We start from the raw sequence: 18,896 nt of genomic DNA on the forward strand, positions 1-18,896 counted from the left end.
AGTGAAGTCAACTGCAGTTTATAGATGACAAAGTATTAAGTCCATCACTGACTCATACCTTTTGAATACATGGATCTTTTCCAGATAAACTGCGACCCTTTCTTCAATGGTTAGGACAAGAGATTATGAATACAAACCAGAGTTCCTCCTGGTACTGCTATTGCTATTAGAAAACAAATGCACTACAATTTTGAAAGCACCTACTACACGCAAGGCATTTTAGATACTTTACATACATTATCAGAGTTAGGTCTTCCAATTAATCTATGAGGTAGATACTATTATTCTTGTATTGCAGGTAAGGACAATTGCAGTTCAGAGAAATTATTTCCCTAAGACTACATGACTAGTTAAGTGCTGAGCCAGGAGTCAAATATAGACCTCATTCCAAATCTGATATTTTCTATTTATCAGCCCTCAAATTCATTTGTTTTGTTTAAAAGTGTGAATGGAACCTTGTACACATAAGGTACCTATGGAAGAACACAAAAGTGGCTGGTGGTACAGAACTTCAGAGAAATGCACATTATTCTCCTCTAATCTATTTATCCACTGAATAACTGACTCTGATAATATACGTTCCCAGAAATATTATAAAATAAATTGAGTCTTCCTATGATTAAATAGGCTCCTATATTCAAACTGGGACTGTTCATTAAATGTTTAAAGCTAAATTAGCAATGGGATTATTGCCATTCTAATATGAAACATTTAGACTTGTGTGAGAATTTGTAAAACTGCTCTAAATTTTGCAAGCACTGAGGCATACACCTATCCATTCACTTAACATGTTCATATCTACTACATAACTAAGTACAGCAGCCAGTCACTGTTCTAGGGACTGGGGAACATAGTGACAAATAAAAAAGAGTCAGTAATCTCACTGAATTGAAACTACAGAAGAGGCCAAGGAAGATACCTCTAAGAAGGTGATATTTCTGCTGGAGACCTAAGTGAAGGAAACAGAGCCATACAAATATCTAAGGGAAGAACAAGAGATAGAACATTAGAAATTAAAGGAACAAATATTACAGGGCTTGAAGAGGAAAAAAAGATTACTGGTATGTCTGAGGAACACCAAGAAGGCCAACACTGCCAGAGGGGAAAAAGTAATCAGAAACATGGACAGAGAGATGGACAGATACACTGTTTACATCTTCGAAGACCCTGCTAAGGAGCTTGGGTTTCATTTCAATGTAAGGAGAAACCACAGATTTCTGACAAGATTGCTCTGGCAGTGAAAAAAAAAAAAAAATGAGAACACAGCAACAGAATGGAAGAGGCAGATTAGTTAGGAGGCCCTGCAGTAGTGCAGAAGACAGAGTGGGAAAAGGAGGTGATCTTTTCAGGTACCTAGAGTCATCAGATTACAGATGCTCTTTTAAGCTGTGGGATTCAGGTAGATAATCACAGAGGGAGTGAACACAGTAGAATGAAAGCTGAGAGCTAAGCCCTGAAACACTTTTAATGTTTAACAGTTTGAAAAAGGGAAAAGCATCTTCATCTGAAGTATATTTTGTATTCAGGCTTTTATGGTTCCTTTTTCAAAGAATTAGAGAAATCCAGGTTGTTTGAAATTTGTTTCTAAGCAGTCATATCTTTGACTACATAGAAAATAAAAATATGAGAAATAGGATAGAAATTTTAAAATATATTTTTTAAATATGGCAGAGCCTCTCAATAAACTAAGGTCCATTCAACTTAAAGCCAATAATATCTAAAAATAAATTATTTCACTAAAATTGGAATCCTTAATAAATAAAGGCCTCTAAATATAGAACCTGACATGTTAGATAGTTATACAAGTAGTTTTATTTTAACATAATCTGACCTACATTTGTTTAATTACCTGACATTGCTGACATGTTAGATACCTATAGTCAGGAAGTATGAAGACAACTAGAAAGTGAAACTGATTTAAGGGCAAGAACTCAGAAAACAATGAAAATATCTATGAGTAGGAAATTAACATTCTGAATCATTTCTGCTCATCTGTTTCATCTAAAGTAAGGTAGGTAATTAATGTCAAAATTAAAGAAAGTTTTGTGTTTTTTAAAAAAGAGTAGTCTCATATGTATTTCTAAAACTAATTATGTATCTCTTTTCAAAGGATGTCAATTTCAATCTTTTTAGATTGTAACCATTTCAGATATTTTTGACTGTTAAGTAAGAGGACAGGGATACTGAAGCAGAAGGATGTGAGTTCAAATTCAAATACTAACAGTTGCTTATTTGGGGGCCACTACTACACATCAAGAGCCTGAGTGTCTTTGTTTGAAAGATAGGAATAATGCCCATTCCACAGCATTGGGAGCAGGATAAAAAGAGATTAAGTCACACAGAGACCCCCCCACAACAAACTTTTAGAGCTTTATAAATGTTAATCATTTTCTTTCATTCTTTCCTCCCTTTGTTTCACTGTTTCAGCATCTATAGCATTTACATGCTTATTTAAAAAGTCACTTTTTAAATGCTTTTCAAAGAAAAGGTGTCTTAAGGTGGTAATGATATCACAATCCCACCAATTCTGATCAATGACTTTTGAAACATTATAATATTTTACTCTAATGAACTACACAGACCCTCAAGGAAGGGTGTTTCATTCCTTTGTTAGCAGATGAGAAATATTTATAATATGGAAAACAGATTATAAGACATTAAAAGGCACTAAAAGTATAGTTTGTATCAAAAATACCACAGCACTACTTTTTGCCCTTTTGGCAAAAATCAAAGGTACAAATATCACAGGGTTCAATCCTGAGGGTGGGGTGGGGAGGGGTAGAGAGAGAAACTGACAGGAACTATTTGCATTTTTGCTTTAGGACCAAGGACTGAATAATCATGACACTGCAGATTAAGGTTTACATTTTTCCAACTATTATTTTCTTATTAACTTTCTTATTAACTTCTATGTGTGTTAATATTAATATAATAAATATTAATATATTTGCACAGGTTTCATAAATAAAATCCGAGCTTTAAGTAAATTTATACTACAGCTGTTTAACTGTATTATTTTAAATTTGCAAATTACTTTTTTCTGTAGCGTCAGCTTTATAGATATATTACTTTGAGTATATTTATGTAGGTTCTGTTAAAGCCAAGCAAGAAGCTCTCAGTGTCTGAGGTGTACCTAAAACAGTAACATCAGTACTTCTGGCATATTACACTTTTGCCATCTCAGCCACTGCTGGAGGGACTTGACTTTCTTAATAGATCTTAAAGAGATAAAGAGCTGAGGAAAAAACTGTGCATTTGGCTTTCCTCTGCAATGTTTCAGGTTACTTGCTCATTTCCAACTTCTACAGAATTTTTGACGCGGTAAAGCTTAAGTGAGCTAAGAATATTATCCCACAATTAAGGAAACAGCTCATCTAATAACCAGTTATCTAAATGACAAGCTTCTGTTTCTTCCTTATACAATTCAGCCACTCTGATCCTTTTCCAGAATTCTCTCTCTCTTACATTTACTATTATAAATACAGAGCCTACACTGCCCAGACAGGCTGGGCTACTCTCTGGTAACAGAAAGTAAAAGGTACACTATTGATTGCTGGCATGTGCAAAATTGTTAGTTCCTGAAAGGACATTTTAATTTTTCTTCAAATAAGTAATATGTCTAAGTTATTCTGCCTCCTTCACTGATGCAATCAATTCAGATTAAAGAAAATATGAATACTCCATAATATTATCTGTTTTTAAAAGTTCTTTACTTATTAATAGAGTGTCATCCTGAAACAGAATTGAAAAAGACTTGAAATAATTTATGTGGCCTTCAGAACATTTAAAAGAAGCTAAAAAAAATATCTAAATTTCTTTTTGAAATATCTCTCCTTTAAATTTTGAAGATTAGGTGTATTCTTTTTTAAAAAGAAATTTGTTGTTTTTAGATACACAGGATAATAGTATAATTTTGACATATTATACAAAAATGGAGTATAACTTGTTCTAATTAGGATCCCATTGTTGTGGTTGTACATGATGTGGAGATACACTGGTCATATATTCATACAAGAGTACAGGAGAGTTATGTCCAATTCATTCTATCGTCTTTCTTCTCATCCCCACTCCCTCCTTCCCCTTTGTCTAATCCAATGAACTTCTATACTTCCCCTCTCTAGCCTCCCTTATTACGGGTTAGCATCCACATATCACAGAGAACATTCATTTAGCCTGTGTTTTTTTAGGACTGGATTATTTCTCTTAGCATGATATTCTCCAGTTAAGTTTATACTGTTAATCAGAAGCTTTTAATTCTACTTGAGAGACTTCTAATATGCATTTTCCTCCTTTCATTTTTGTAATTCTAATATTCATTAGAATCTCCAGCAAAGGAAGGGATAATGAGAAGAAAAAGGGAAAGGGCAAATTCATTCACTTTAATAGTTACCAGACAACTAAGTTAAAATTTTATTTGTGGGGGTTAAGAAAAAAGTGAGGTGACAAGCAAATGATTAAAATGATATTATGGGGCTAGGAACTCTTTCTGTTTCATTCATCCACATTAGCAATCTTCTCCAGGCTTGACTGCAAAAATGCTATATGCTCAGAGGCCTTTTATAGTCGACTCCTTTTCCCACCAAATTCTTTCATCCATTCTACACAAACGTAGGGACTGAGTGGGCTAAGTAGTTCAGGTGCTGATATACAGCAACACAAAAAATAAAATCCATATCCTCAAGGATCCTAATGTCCCAGTAGGCAGAGAAAAATATTTTTAAAAAGCACAAACACACAGCATATTAGATAGTAAGTGCTATGAATGAAAATAAATAGGGGAAGAAGGATATAGAGAATCCAAGTCAGGCGAGGATTTACATTTTAAACTGAGCGGTTATTTGTCTTCATGATCTCATTAAAATTTATTTAAAATTTAAAAATCTACACATTTATATTTTTCTAAGCATTAAATTGTATGCAGGGATTTATATTAAGAACAAATTTTTGCTACAGAACTGGTAAATAATCTCAAAAATTAAGATTTTTAATGACAGAATGAATGGTCATTCTTTAACTTTTTTTAAAAGATTGCCTCATATTATTTTCCAAAGCTTTTGAAGGTAGATGTATCACCATCATGTTGATTGGTGATACAATAAATTCTACAACAAAACTTGATACTTATATCAAAATGACTACCAAGTAATAATAAAGCAGCATTAAAATCTTGAAAAATTTTTTTTCATATGTCAATTTGCTGGTTTGTGTAGGTAGAACAAATAGCTCTTCAATATATGTATGACTGATGTCCGCCTATATTCCAACAGTAGCTGAAAATCATTCATGAATGGTATTGTTTTGTGGTAATGACCAATTATCTCCCAAGCAAGCTGGGCTACTCTCTGGTAACATGAGACCCCTGAGAACCCAGAATACTGGCTAGGTTCCAGACAGAGGCAGCCTTGTCAAATAAGCTTCTATTGGTTACAACCATAACCTAACTACCTACTTCAGTCACCGTCATCCTAAAACATAAAAGCATCTAAAAAATATCAAGCATTTTCAAATTACTCACATCATGACTCTTCCCAGGATTTTATCAGACCAAGTATTTTTAAAAGTAAGAATACTAAAAATTTTGCTCCTAAAAAAGAATACCTCCATGGTGATGTGACAGGCTCCCTCCATTTGCAAGGATCTCTTCTCTAGCAGCTGCCTGTATTTGGAAACAAAACAACCAATCACTGCTACTTAGATTTTACTTTGGAATTAAAGAGTAAAACCCAACTCCCAAAGGAGATGCATACTTCTTATGTTAAATAATAAAACAGAAGCCTAATTTTCCTACCTCATAGGTTAATTTCATTTAAAAAGCAATTAAACTTTGTGGGCTAGCTTTATAATTTTTTTCCTAGTAAACAGTCATTATCTACAAAGATTACTTTGAGATTCTAGAGGGGTAAAGGCAAAATAACCACCTCAACACTAAATTGTGAACAGGTAAAAAGTTATAAATGTGGAGTTAGGTTTTACTTTGAATAAATAGCTTATGCCAACATAAGCTGTAACTAATATCAAATGACTACTACTGTATGTCCAGAAAGGTACCAAGCAATTTGCCTATAGTATCTCTTTTATTTTCACTATAATCTTAAGGAATGATTATAATTACTCTCATTTCACAGATACAAAAATCAGGCTTAACTAGGTTAAATTACTTATCTAATACCACACAATGAGCACCAGAGGGGGAAAAAAAATCACCCACAAAGCTATTGGGGATCAACCATAAAAATCCTTCGGGGGCTGGGGCTGTGGTAAAATGCTTTCCTAGCATGTTGAGGCACTGGGTTCAACTCTCAGCACCATATATAAATAAATAAATAAAATAAAGGCCTATCAACAACTAAAAATATATTTTAAAAAATCTTTATGGAGAACACTTCTTAGGTCAATGACATGAGACAAATTACCTATCAGTTCTATGGGTATAAAAGTGTGGAAGGAAAAACCTTGCTTTTTTTTTTTTCCTTGTTGTAACCCTCCTGACACACTACATACTGATTAACTTCCTTATGGAGCCCTCAGATTAAAAAGATAAACACTTATAACAAAATACAGACTGAAGTGCAGAGTAAAAAAGGGTAATAGAAAGTGGAATTACCTTTGATTCTTAATGATTCATGAATATGTAATAGTCATGAGGTATCTACAGTGCCCTGCATGTCTAAGACTTTCTCAAGTGCACATAAACCATGAGGAGGCAGGTCAGGGTAGAAGAGGGCCCTGGTAGGACAGACAAATGGACCACATCCCATTGCAATGTAATCTAGAAGAACCTCATTATTTAGGATTTAGGGTTCTCCAAAAGAATCACAACTATGCTAGTCCTACTCTTAGAACTTATCATTTCTAACAAATTACTTCAATAAGGCAATGATTCCTTGAGGTCAGTAGCACTTAGCAAATGGCAGCTTAAACTAGGAAAAGGAAACAACTTCACTTGTGCTACTGCAGGGAAAGAACCTTTGGTAGCCAGCGAATACCACCAAAGCACTGAAAAGCTAAGGGGCTAATATACTCAAACTTTTAAGGGCTGATAAATATATTCATTATTTTGATTACGGTGACAGTACTACATACTTATATCAAAACATCAGGTTGTATACTTTAAAATGTACAGAGTACTGTTATTTTAATTACACTTCAAAAAGCTGTTAACAAAAAAAAAAAAAAAAAAAAAAAGGAAGAGGGGTAGGGAAGAGCCCACCAAATCATGTCTATAGTTCAGATCTAAACACGGGTACATGTGCGGCACCACTGAAATTATGGACTGGCACACAATGGAATTCAAATACTAGGGCACCTGAGTTTTTAAGAAAACTGTTTCCTATAGAGTCCTCCATAGTTCCATTTGTTTCTTTAACTCTACACATACTTGTTTTGAGAAATACTGGCCATCAACAAAAGGTTTTATAAAAACTAGCAGCTTTGGGCTGGAGTTGGGGCTCAGCGGTAGAGTGCTCACCTAGCACATGTCAGGCCCTGGGTTTGATCCTCAGCACCACATAAAAATAAATAAATAAAATAAAGGTACTGTGTCCAACTACAACTAAAAAAATAATAATTAAAAAAACCTAGCAGCTTAACTATTGTGAATTGTGCTGCTATAAACATTGATGTGGCTATGTCCCTGTAGTATGCTGTTTTTAAGTCCTTTGGTATAGACCTGAGGAGCTGGGTCAAATGGTGGTTCCATTCCCACTTTTCCAAGGATTCTCCATACTGCTTTCCATATTGGCTGCACCAATTTGCAGTCCTACCAGCAATGTATGAGTGTGCCTTTTCCCCCACACCCTCGCCAATACTTATTGTTGTTTGTATTCTTAATAGCTACCATTCTAACTGGAGTGAGACAGTTTGATTTGCATTTCTCTAATTGCTAAAGATGTTGAACATTTTTCATACATTTGTTGAGTGATTATATATCTTCTTCTGAGAAGTGTCTGTTCAGTTCCTTGGCCCATTTATTGATTGGGTTATTTGTTTTTCTGGTGTTAAGATTTTTGAATTCTTTATATATTCTAGAAATTAGTGCTCTATTTGACATGTGTGTGCAGATGAGTGGATAAAGAAAATTTGGTATATATACACAATTGAATATTATTCAGCATTAAAAGAGAATAAAATCATGGCATTTGCAGGTAAATGGATGGAGCTGGAGAATATACTACTAAGTGAAGTTTGCCAATCCCAAAAAAACAAATGCCGAATAATTTCTCTGATTTAAGGATGCTGATCCATAATATGCTGCCAGGGGTTGGGGGTGGAAGGATTAAATGAACTCTAGATAGGGCAAAGGGGAAAAGGGAAGGGAGGAAAAGGGAGGGAGTATAAGAGTAGGAAAGATAGTGGAATGCGATGGTCATCATTACCCTATGTACATGTACGAAAACAAGAAGAATATGACTCTACTTTGTATACAACTGTAAATATGAAAAATTGTGCTCTATATGTGTAATATGAATTGTAATGTACCCTACTGTCGTATATAACAAATTAAAAATTTTTAAAAACTAGAAGCTTAAGGACATATAAGAAATATATAATAGCTTACATACGTTTTCAATACACAAAGAATTTATAAGCCTAGAATAATATTAGGACAACACAGACCAGAGCATGACCTCAATAGCAATTCCCACATAGAGATGGGTAGGCTGCCAAAGGGATGGCAAAGATTCTTGTTGTTTTTTAATTTCATCAACTATCATGTACTATAAATAACAATCAAATAATCTCAGGTGATAGCTATACAGAACAATAATTTTAGGCTTAGAATTTAGTACACAAACCAGTGCAACAAATACATTTTTCATTTCTACAGGCTAGCAGCCAGGCATACCAGCTGTAATTAAACAGAGTCAAACTAAAATTCACAAACTGATACTAAAATTTATTCAAATTACTAAAAGAATGTGAAAGCTATTGTGTATATGCATGTATACAAAATTACCTCAGTTTGTTCAAACACGGTCAGTGGGTCACTAATTCCCCTGTAGTTAAAGGCAAAATAGAAGTAGATACATGCACCTGCATCATAAGTCTGCGTTACCCTAAAAGAACAAACAGACAAAAATCCCCACAGGGGTTTTAAGTTAAGTGAGAACAGATTTAACATCTAGACAAAAATCAACTGAAAAATCATTAAGCTATAACGTTATTTTCTTTGTGGCTTCCTACTTCATGGAAGGAATGGAGAGTGGCTTTCTTTAGAGCTATTGCTAAAATAGGTAAAGTGAGAATATGGTGAGAAAAAGGAGGATTGTACTTCCATTTAAGTGCCAATTTAGTCAATATTTTAAGTACACTCTTGACTGTGCCAAGTTACTAAAACCTGAATGACAAATTTTTTTTTATACATTTCATTAGCATTTTATGACAGAATACTATTTTGTTATCTAGAAGTAATGGGAGATATAAGTAGTATGTGTAAAAATATATTTAAAATTTAGTCAGAGTACCAGTATTAGTTGTTTTAAAATGCAAATTCAAAGTAACATTTAATAAAAGCATGACAATTAAAATTACACCTATCTTGATAATAAAAGTAATATTTTTCTCTTTATTTGACTAATATTTATGCATAGTCCTTTTGTGACTGGTAAAAGACAATATTCAAGGGACACCCATATTACAAACAGTATAGCTCCGTTATTTTTCAAAAGCCAAGTATTCTTGCCAAAAGACCAAACAATGAGATCTATACACATAGATATTAATTACATTTTGTATGGGCACAGTAAAAACACATGACGTAAATGTCCCCTCCTTGAGAAAGGTGGTATTAGACTAGAAACAAGAAATTTGATTCTGTTCATTGGCCCCATCACTGAAAAGCAAAAACATGAAATGCATGGAATACATATGGGCATGCAAACACTGACTAAAATCAATTTTCATTATTTTATAAATCTATATTGGTAAAATATAGGCAAGTTATAACCGCTTCAAAGTATATTAAGTTGACAGCAATACTATGAACTTGTCATTTGTTTTGATTTTCTAGTTCAAGAGACTTAAGGATTCTGGGCAGAAAAAATTAAAGCACTGAAATTGTTGCTATTAAAGAGGGTAGGGGGAGCTATTTAGTACTCGCTATAATTTTAAAAATAAATGAAATAAATATCAACAACATTTTTTTTTCTTCACAGTAAGTCAAGTGAACTAGAAGAAACTTTTATAAGCTTTCTATAGTCGATACAAGATAAAGTCTCAAAACACAGAGAAACAAATACGAGTAAAGAATGCTGATATTTCTGAGTTCAGTTCAATAGGCTATCTGACGATGCACTAGAGACCTTGAGAGAGACAGAGAGAATATAAAGACAGACAACATCAATCACTTTTTGCAGCCTAAAAAGCACTCTAGACTCTAGAAAATACAGATGGGAAATGAAAAGGATATCACATTGAGTGATGATACAAAGAATAAGAAAACCTGTGTGGGTAAAATTAGGAAATGTGCCTAGTTATAAAAGGTATGCCTAAATGAAAACTGAAAAAAAAAATGGAAGATATAGTTCTATGTAAGAAAAATGCCACATTACTAACATACAGGATAAGTCAATCAGGAGATAACAGAGGAGAATAAGAAAGATTAACTAGGAGCAGAGGAAGCAGATAAGCAATAAGATGGAGGAAACATAGTAGGGACAAAATGAAAATAACCACAATTCTGACATGAGGAATAAGAAAAACCAAGGAATATGAAGACGAAATCAAGACCAAAAGACCAATGGTGAGCAAAGGCTATTATTAATACTGCTGGGACAGCATGTGGACATGATCTTCACTTTGCACCAGTTCTACAGCACCCACACCCTTTGTGGCACAAAAACTTGCTTTTTTCTCCCTCACTTCTTCACTTATGCCACTCACCCTGCCTCAATTACTGTCCTTCCTAAGTATGAGCTCCCTTTTTCCTTCTCTTCAAAAACTACCATCCATATCAAAAGAACACTGAAGCCAATTTAAAGTAGTTTCTAACTGCCTAATCTGGGAAAACTTAAACAAGATGAATAGTGATAATCATGGATCTAACTCAGAGAAGAAAACATATATGCATTCATACCAATCAAAGAGGGATTCTTCTAGTGAATTCCAACTGATATATGTAAAAGAAATGATGAAAATAAAAGTTGCCATTTGAAAATTTCACAATAACAACTATTATTATCTGAAATTATTAATGGGAGACTTATGACTTAGGAGACTGTATGAGAAACAAGATATTTACATTGTCTCAAAATTTCTTCCCAAAGGGTATTTATTAAGTGAAATAGGAAAAAAATAGTAATGTTAGAGCTGTAAAATCAGGCAGGCACCATTTTAACCAAGTAATCAAAGTTAATATCATCAATAATATGACATATCAATGTCATTTTCCTCTTGATATGATGTTCCAAGGTTAATCTGTAGCCTTTTTGCCAAAATGTATAAATTGAATTCAATCAGAAGGCAACATGAAAAAAAAAAAAAAACAACAAAAGAAAAAAAAAGAAACTGAATGTCATTTTACAAAACAACTGGCCAGTGAATGTAAAAAAAGTGTACAAGTCACGTAAGATAAAGAAAGTGAGGAACTGTTCCACATTAAAGATGACTGCAAAGACATGAAATCTAAACACTGAACCAAAAGAAAAAAAATAGTGGGAGAAAGGGTAAATAGAAGTGTCTAGATTAGTTAATAGTATTTTAACAATACTTTTTGTTTTAGCAATCATCCTGTAATGATGTGTGATATTATATTTGGAGAAGATGAGTGAAGGGTATATAGAAACTATTAGTTTTGCAACTTTTGGGGGAAAGTCTGGATTATCCCCTCCCCCACCACCCACCAAAACTAAAAGTTTAAAAGCAGTGTAAATGTTTCTTAAATTGGCCTAAATAACAAAAAACAAACAAACAAACAAACAATAAGCAACAACAACAAAAAACAAACCCATCTCCTTCTGGTGGTTTCCCCCTCCAATCTAATTATACTACTGTTAAGAGAGCCAAAACACACTAGATAGAACTTGGTGATCAGTTATAAGTCCTCCAAACTTATAACTCAAAGTTATAACTCAAAGTTAACATAAACATGAGAACTTAAAGCTCAGAAAAAATACCAAATGAGATCAGACTAGATGAACTATAGCATATTCACTAAACTTATATTAACAATTAGAAGGACTTGGAAAACAAATTGAATTGATCATATTAAATACAGTGAAATGACATGAGCTTAAAATGGTGCCTAAGAACCTACATGTGTTCATATTGTATATATGTACATAAAAGAATATTAATTAAATATGTTCGATATAATCTGGGCTTTCAAAATGCAACTAGGAAACATTTAAAAGGGAGCTCAGGCAATCCTAGTCAAGTCTCCAAATTCAATCTATGGAGGTTTCCACGAAGAATTTAATTTAGCAGAAGAAACAAATACAGAGGAAATACTTTCTTTACTACACAATACAAACAGAATCTGATCTAAAATTTTAATAGCATTTTAGGCCAAATGTTAGGTGTATCAGAACAGAAGAAATGAACTGTTTAACAATGCTACTGTCAATTTGCCAGCTGTGTTTTTCTTCTAGTGTTAATTCACACTCATAAAAAGATCCCTTGAACATTTAAAATTCCAGATTTACAAAGTTTAAGAAAAACTGGAGAATTATTTTAACTATGGGTGCACTATCATTAGACATAAGCAAATTCAAATAAAATTTGACAGGTAAATGAATGAGTTTACAGCACTTGGTAAAATATAACTCATAAGCGATTCATTAATAACAACACTAGAATAGGTAACTAAACATTAATTGAGCATTGCCACCTTCCAGCAAATCTAGGATGTGTATGACCAGTTCAGTTTTCTTAGATGAGCAGATTACTAAAGTCAACATAAAACATAATGGGCTTAAATGATCAGTAATTCAGACAAAGATAAAGTTTAATAATAAAAATACCTTTTGGAAAACCTCCATTTGGGTCCACTTCAGAAAGTAACTCAGATCTAACTCCTTTTAAAACAGATTAATTCCAGCACTAAAGACACTTAAAAACTAACCTCTTTCAAAATTATCTGCACAAATAAAAATGTGGCTGTCAAAGTCACTTCATTATTTTTTCATTTCTAAAACTTTTTTGTGCTTTTTCTGTCTGGGGTACTTTCCTTATGTTAGATTCACTAACAGTTCCTTCCCATATAACCTCCTTAAGAGTTAGGGTTAAAATATCTATTCCAATGTACAAATTACATTTTAATGGTTAAAAATTAAATAATCCAATAAATGAACCCTTATAATCTGAATTATTTTTCTTGGGTTCTTTGATTTTAGAGTTATTAATTATTTAAAAATAATCTTGGAATAGCTTTTTTAAAAAACTGGTTTGAAAAATGCATCTCATACATTCAATAGAGAATAATCTCCTTGGTCACTTTTAAGCAGATCAAATAAAATTAAATAAAAATCAAAACTCCAGTTAAATGTTAATTTAAAAAAGTAAAAGCCATAAGAACAATTCAAAATTCTAATTTACCAAAGCTATTTAAATAATTATACTTTGGCCATTCTAAACTGGTTTCATAAAGTAATCACAAAAACTGAGCACACAGAACTTTTATAAGAAAATCATTATTACAAAAATAGCTATTTAATAAACACAACTCTTAAGGTTTAGATCTGGAATGTCCCCCTAAGTTTCATGTGTTCAGAGGTGAAGCTCTGAGGAAATGATTGGATCATGAGGGCTTAGAGGATTAATTCAATAAGGGCTGAATAAACTACTAGAAAGTGGGACCTAGTTGGTAAGGCACTGGGGGCATGTCCTGGAAGGGTTTATCTTCTCCTTGTCCACTCCCTGACTTTCAGTTGCTATGAGATGAATTGCTTTCCTTCACCATGTCCTTCTGCCATACTTCTGCCTTGGAGCTGGCTAACCATGGACTCAAAGTTCTAAAACCTAGAGCCAAAATAATTTTTTCCTTTTCTACATTGTTCCTGTCATGTATTTTGATCACAGCCACAAATAGCCAACTAACAATAACATATAGCCAATTCAGTCTGATTATATTAATTCTAATGTCTACAAGACATAATAAAGATGCGTAGCCTTACAAATACTTTCTGAAAAATGAAGATTTAACTGTTAATTATGGAGTACACTCCAAGGCAGAATATTTTGCTTTCCATTCATTTTTCAATTAAGTAAATATTTATCACAATGAAGGAAGAGGAGGTTCTCAAGAGACACTGAATAGGGAGTTGGGACAAAAGGAGGAAGAGAAGAGGGCAAAAATATATAAATTTCCACTTGACCAAAAAAAGGAATAATACTTTCTCAACTACACAATAATTAATTCTAGTTTATTATTCTCTGACTTAAAATACTTCAAACTTTAATGATAATAAGTTGCCTTTGGATATTTGTTTCAGGATTATAATAAAAGAGGCCTAATAGATTGTCAAGAGCAGAAACAAGGATCAATTTGGGATAATATGAGTAAATACAACTTTTTTTCCTTTAGATTTTAAGGAATTTAACCTTTAAAGACATCAATTTTTTAATTTAAAAATTAAAAAATTAAAAATGTTACATGAATATTCTTTTTAAAAATTTTTTTTAGTTATAGATGGACACAATATCTTTATTTGGTTTATTCATTTTTATGTGGTGCTGAGGATTGAACCCAGTGCCTCACATGTACGAGGCAAGTGCTCTACCACTCAGCCAGAACTTCAGCCCCTACGTGTATATTCTTACAACTTTATTTAGAAAGGTTTTCTCCAAAGTCAATGACTAAACCAACATTAGGTTTATGAAGTTATAGTTTTTTGTTATATAGAACAAGGCCTCTACTTTTCCTTCCTTTGGACATCTCAAATGCCCAGTCAATAATTGTTAAAATCTACATTTTAAAAATTTTATTTTCTCTATTCCAAGTATACTTGTTCTAAAGCATGTTAAAATACTGACTTGACTTGGTACTTTCTGTAATGCTCATCAAACCCTGAAAGATTCCCCCACACAGAAAGAGAAAAGACCATTTGCAATGAGAACTTTCTCAATGAAATGAGCAGTTTCCTCAGATCTCGTGTGAGAATTCTACTTTCCTACTCTTCAGAAGCACACATTTAGCAAATGCTTTAAGGATACTTCTCCCAATGGAAGTAATTTTACAATACCAACTTTTCAAAGTAGGCAGGAAGTTGGCAAGGTGGGTTGGAAGGCCCAGGTTCCTGGGCTGGAATAGGCCTTGATCTGTTTCCCAGGCTGAAATTAAGTAATTCAAATCAGAGAAATAAGCTTCATTAATAGAAATGCAGATACCCTTTGACTTATGATGGTGTTTTGTCCAAATACAATCATTGTAAAAATACTGTAAGCTGAAAATGCATCATATATACTTAATTTAGCAAGCACAGGGTTAGTATAATCTACCTTAAATATGCTCAGAATACTTAAATTAGCTTATAATTGGGAAAAATCAATATAGTCTATTATAATAAATTGTTTAATATCTCATGTAACTTACTGAATACTCAATTGAAAGTGAAAAAACAGTGCTTGTGCACTATTGTGAATTTGAAAAATCTTAAGTCAAACCATCATAATTCAGGGACAGTCTTGCACATAGAAATGTTATGCTGAAGCACACTTGTTTTTGAAGTCCAGTGTCAGGCGCACTTAATAACAGAGACACATTATTTCCAAAATTATCTACTTTTTTTTATTTTGTAAAAGTTTGTTTCTAAAACATTAGAGGTGTTCTTGAAAGCCTCCCCCAACACATACAGAATAAAACTGAGGCAGTTATACAATACAGAATGCTAGATCATTACTGTTAGATTCAAATTAATTCTGTAACTTTTTATAGAGAAGTCAACTGTTTGACTTGATACATTTCATCTTCTGTGTTTGCACAGAAAATTAATATCAAAAGACTGAATACAAAATGTCCTTGTTCAAGGAATCTTCCTTTTTTGGGCTGGTGCTATGTAACAAAGATCATCAGCTAAACACACTGTCCAATATGGAAAATACTAGCCACACATAATGTTATACATTTTTAAAAATAAATTAAATAAAAACTTTAAATTTAACTCCACAATAACACTAGCCACATTTCAGTCTCTTGTTAGTCACATGTGGTTTGTGGCTACCATACAGGACAGTGTTGATACAGAATACTTCCATTATCAAAGAAAGATCTGTTGGAAAGAACCAAGTTAATCATCATTTGAGTTGTTTGTGCCTCTTAGTCCTCTATCCCTTTTCTATCTCCTTAATCAGCAACTAAAATGGTTAAAGTGGTTTTTTTCCCCCTCTGATGAAGAAAGAGCTATATTGACTATATATCTAATTTATACCTGCTTGGCTACATATGTAATTTATACTTGCTGTGAATAAAGGAGTAGTCCTCTTTCCAAGAGCTTAGATCCTTGACTCTTCCCTGCCATGTTATCCAGATAGGACAAAAGGCTTATGGAAGGCTGGCCTATTCCTAAAGAGCTCAGGACCCTGTGAAATCCTATTGACACATCCTAACAAGGTGGTGAGTAAAGTACAGGGAAGCTTTCCAAGGAAAAAAAACTGGAATTTTTCCTCAGCTGGAAATTATAATTTGATTAAATAAAGTAGTTTTTCAGAAGAAGGAGTAAAAGAACAATAAGAAAACTCACCTGCATGTAGAAAGAGGAGCAAACTGTACACCTTTCTCCTTGCATTCCCTTCTTATTCTTTCTTTTACATTTCTACAAAGATCTACAACCCTAGAAAAGAAAATTGAATAGAATATTACACTTTCAAATGAAAACTACACAAATTCTAAGAAGTGCTGGTTTATCTGGTACCCTTCATGTCTGTAAAATCTCTTAACCATAAACTTTCATAGTTACTCTTTAGAGAGTGCACAAAAAGAGCCTTGATCATTCATATTGGGTCCTCCACTCATAACTTTGAAGGTAACAAAGTCCTTTCTTTGTTGCTTTAAAAGAAATACAAATCAGAAGAGTAGACTCAAGCCTCATGAATGGAGTTTCCCATACTTACGAAACCTAACTTCAAAATAAACTTAATTACAAGATTTTACAAGTTACAAAAAATATGCTAATGAAAATTCAATTCTGAGTTATTCGAATACCAATCTTTATCGATATCTAAGCAGCTTTCCTTAATTCAAAATAATTCAATCAAAAATAATTATGTCCTATCAAAGTGCCACAGACTATTCTCAAGCTAAAATCCAATTTGACAAAGACTTATTGGATATAGACTGTGTAAAGTGCTAATGTGTTATGCTAGACTGTTTGATATTGGGTCAATGAAAATAGGGGATGGGTGGCAATAATCCTTCATAGGAAAATTTTTGACAATATTTAACAATGTTCATCTATTTTTAAATTCACCCATATTTAAATGTGAGCTGCAGCATGTCATTGTAACTACATATTTTGTTTTATCTAAACAATAAAACTCCTAAGCCATATATAAACCATTTTATTCCCCTATAAATATCTTGGCCACATACTGGCAGAATCTGTGTTTTAAACAATGGTTTGTTTAGCACCAAGAGAACAAACTCAGAAGGATAGCCTAGCTTTCTAATCTTCAAACTGATTCGACTGTGTAGGATCAATAAAAACCATACATTTAAATGGATTAAGCCTTATAAAGCATATTTAAGTTATCTATATTCTCAGTATCAATAAATATAGGATTAAAATATAAATAAGGCTTTAATATTATCATGCCATATTTTTTATTTTTATGAATACAGCATATGAAAATTTTATAAATTCTAATTTTACAAAACACTGCTTTTAAGTTAAATTCTGATTTAATTTATGAGAGTTGCAGGTAAATATGATTTACCAATGTTATGTATGCCTCATTCATAGAATGGCAAAAACGAATATTTCTAAAAATATAAAGTATTAAATTACTGAAATTTGGTTTTTTATCTTGAAAATTCACTTATAAAAAGCTTTCAATACAAATAAAACCTATTCAGCTTTAATATCTATAAAGACTAAGGAATACTATAATAATAAAGTTACTAAATAACAAGTTACTAAAATAACAAGTTCTTTATCTTGGCTTTAGAAAACAATGTGTTACTGCCAAGTATTCTAAAAATATTAATATAATTCTTCTGTTGATTGGACTATGTTTCAGATTAAATACATATAAATATACTTAATTGTCAAAAATGCAATAGGAAACATGGACATGTTAAGAATGGCCTATATCTAAACCCTGGTAAGTGAATAATAAAAGAGATGGTAAGAGGGCTGAGGATATAGCTCAGTCACAAGGCCATGGGTTCAATCCCCAGCACCACCAAAATAAATAGAGAGTGAGAGAGAGAGTGAGAGTGAGAGAGTGAGAGAGTGAGAGAGAGAGAGGGAGAGAGAGAGAGAGAACACGAACACAGGACTAACTGGTTATAATTGCCAAAGGTATGTTTCTATACATGATTTGTGGGAAAGAGATTCTGAAAGTATTCTCATATAATTTAGATAAGTTCAATACAGTCCACTGGACCAATCTTTTTTTTTTTTGGATATAAATGCAACTATGTATATACTTTAAAATTCTTACTTGACCTATCAGCAAATTTTGCACTGTTGATCACTTTCCCCTTGGCAGGGAGTGGGGGGGGGGACATCCCTGGGCTTTTCTTCTAAAATCTCTAGAGATTATTCCTCAATCTACTTTGCCAGCTGCTGTTTGTAGACTATCTTCTATATGTTGAAAGTCCCTAGGACTTCTTTCATAGGTTCTTTTATTTTTCCCTCTACTCCATTCTGTTTGTATAAAACAGTTTAAATCACCACACTCCCACTGCTATCTCCAAAATCTTTAAAACCTCCAACTCTTAAAAAAACCAGCTTTTTAAA

General features: G+C 32.9%; 1 protein-coding gene across 2 annotated transcripts in view; it reads right to left on the minus strand.

Moving 5' to 3' along the window:
* Window positions 1-18,896, minus strand: part of Agps (alkylglycerone phosphate synthase) — a 131,956-nt gene that overhangs the window by 14,819 nt on the left and 98,241 nt on the right. For both annotated transcript variants that reach the window (XM_076865890.2, XM_076865891.2), the window contains exons 17-19: window positions 16,677-16,766; window positions 8,957-9,056; window positions 5,599-5,656 (exon numbers count right to left, since the gene is read on the minus strand). In XM_076865890.2, coding sequence (XP_076722005.1) covers window positions 5,599-5,656; window positions 8,957-9,056; window positions 16,677-16,766 — 248 coding nt within the window. The remainder of the gene's footprint in view (window positions 1-5,598; window positions 5,657-8,956; window positions 9,057-16,676; window positions 16,767-18,896) is intronic.

This window comes from Callospermophilus lateralis, chromosome 9 (genome assembly GCF_048772815.1).
Source record: "Callospermophilus lateralis isolate mCalLat2 chromosome 9, mCalLat2.hap1, whole genome shotgun sequence".
Lineage (NCBI taxonomy): Eukaryota > Metazoa > Chordata > Mammalia > Rodentia > Sciuridae > Callospermophilus > Callospermophilus lateralis.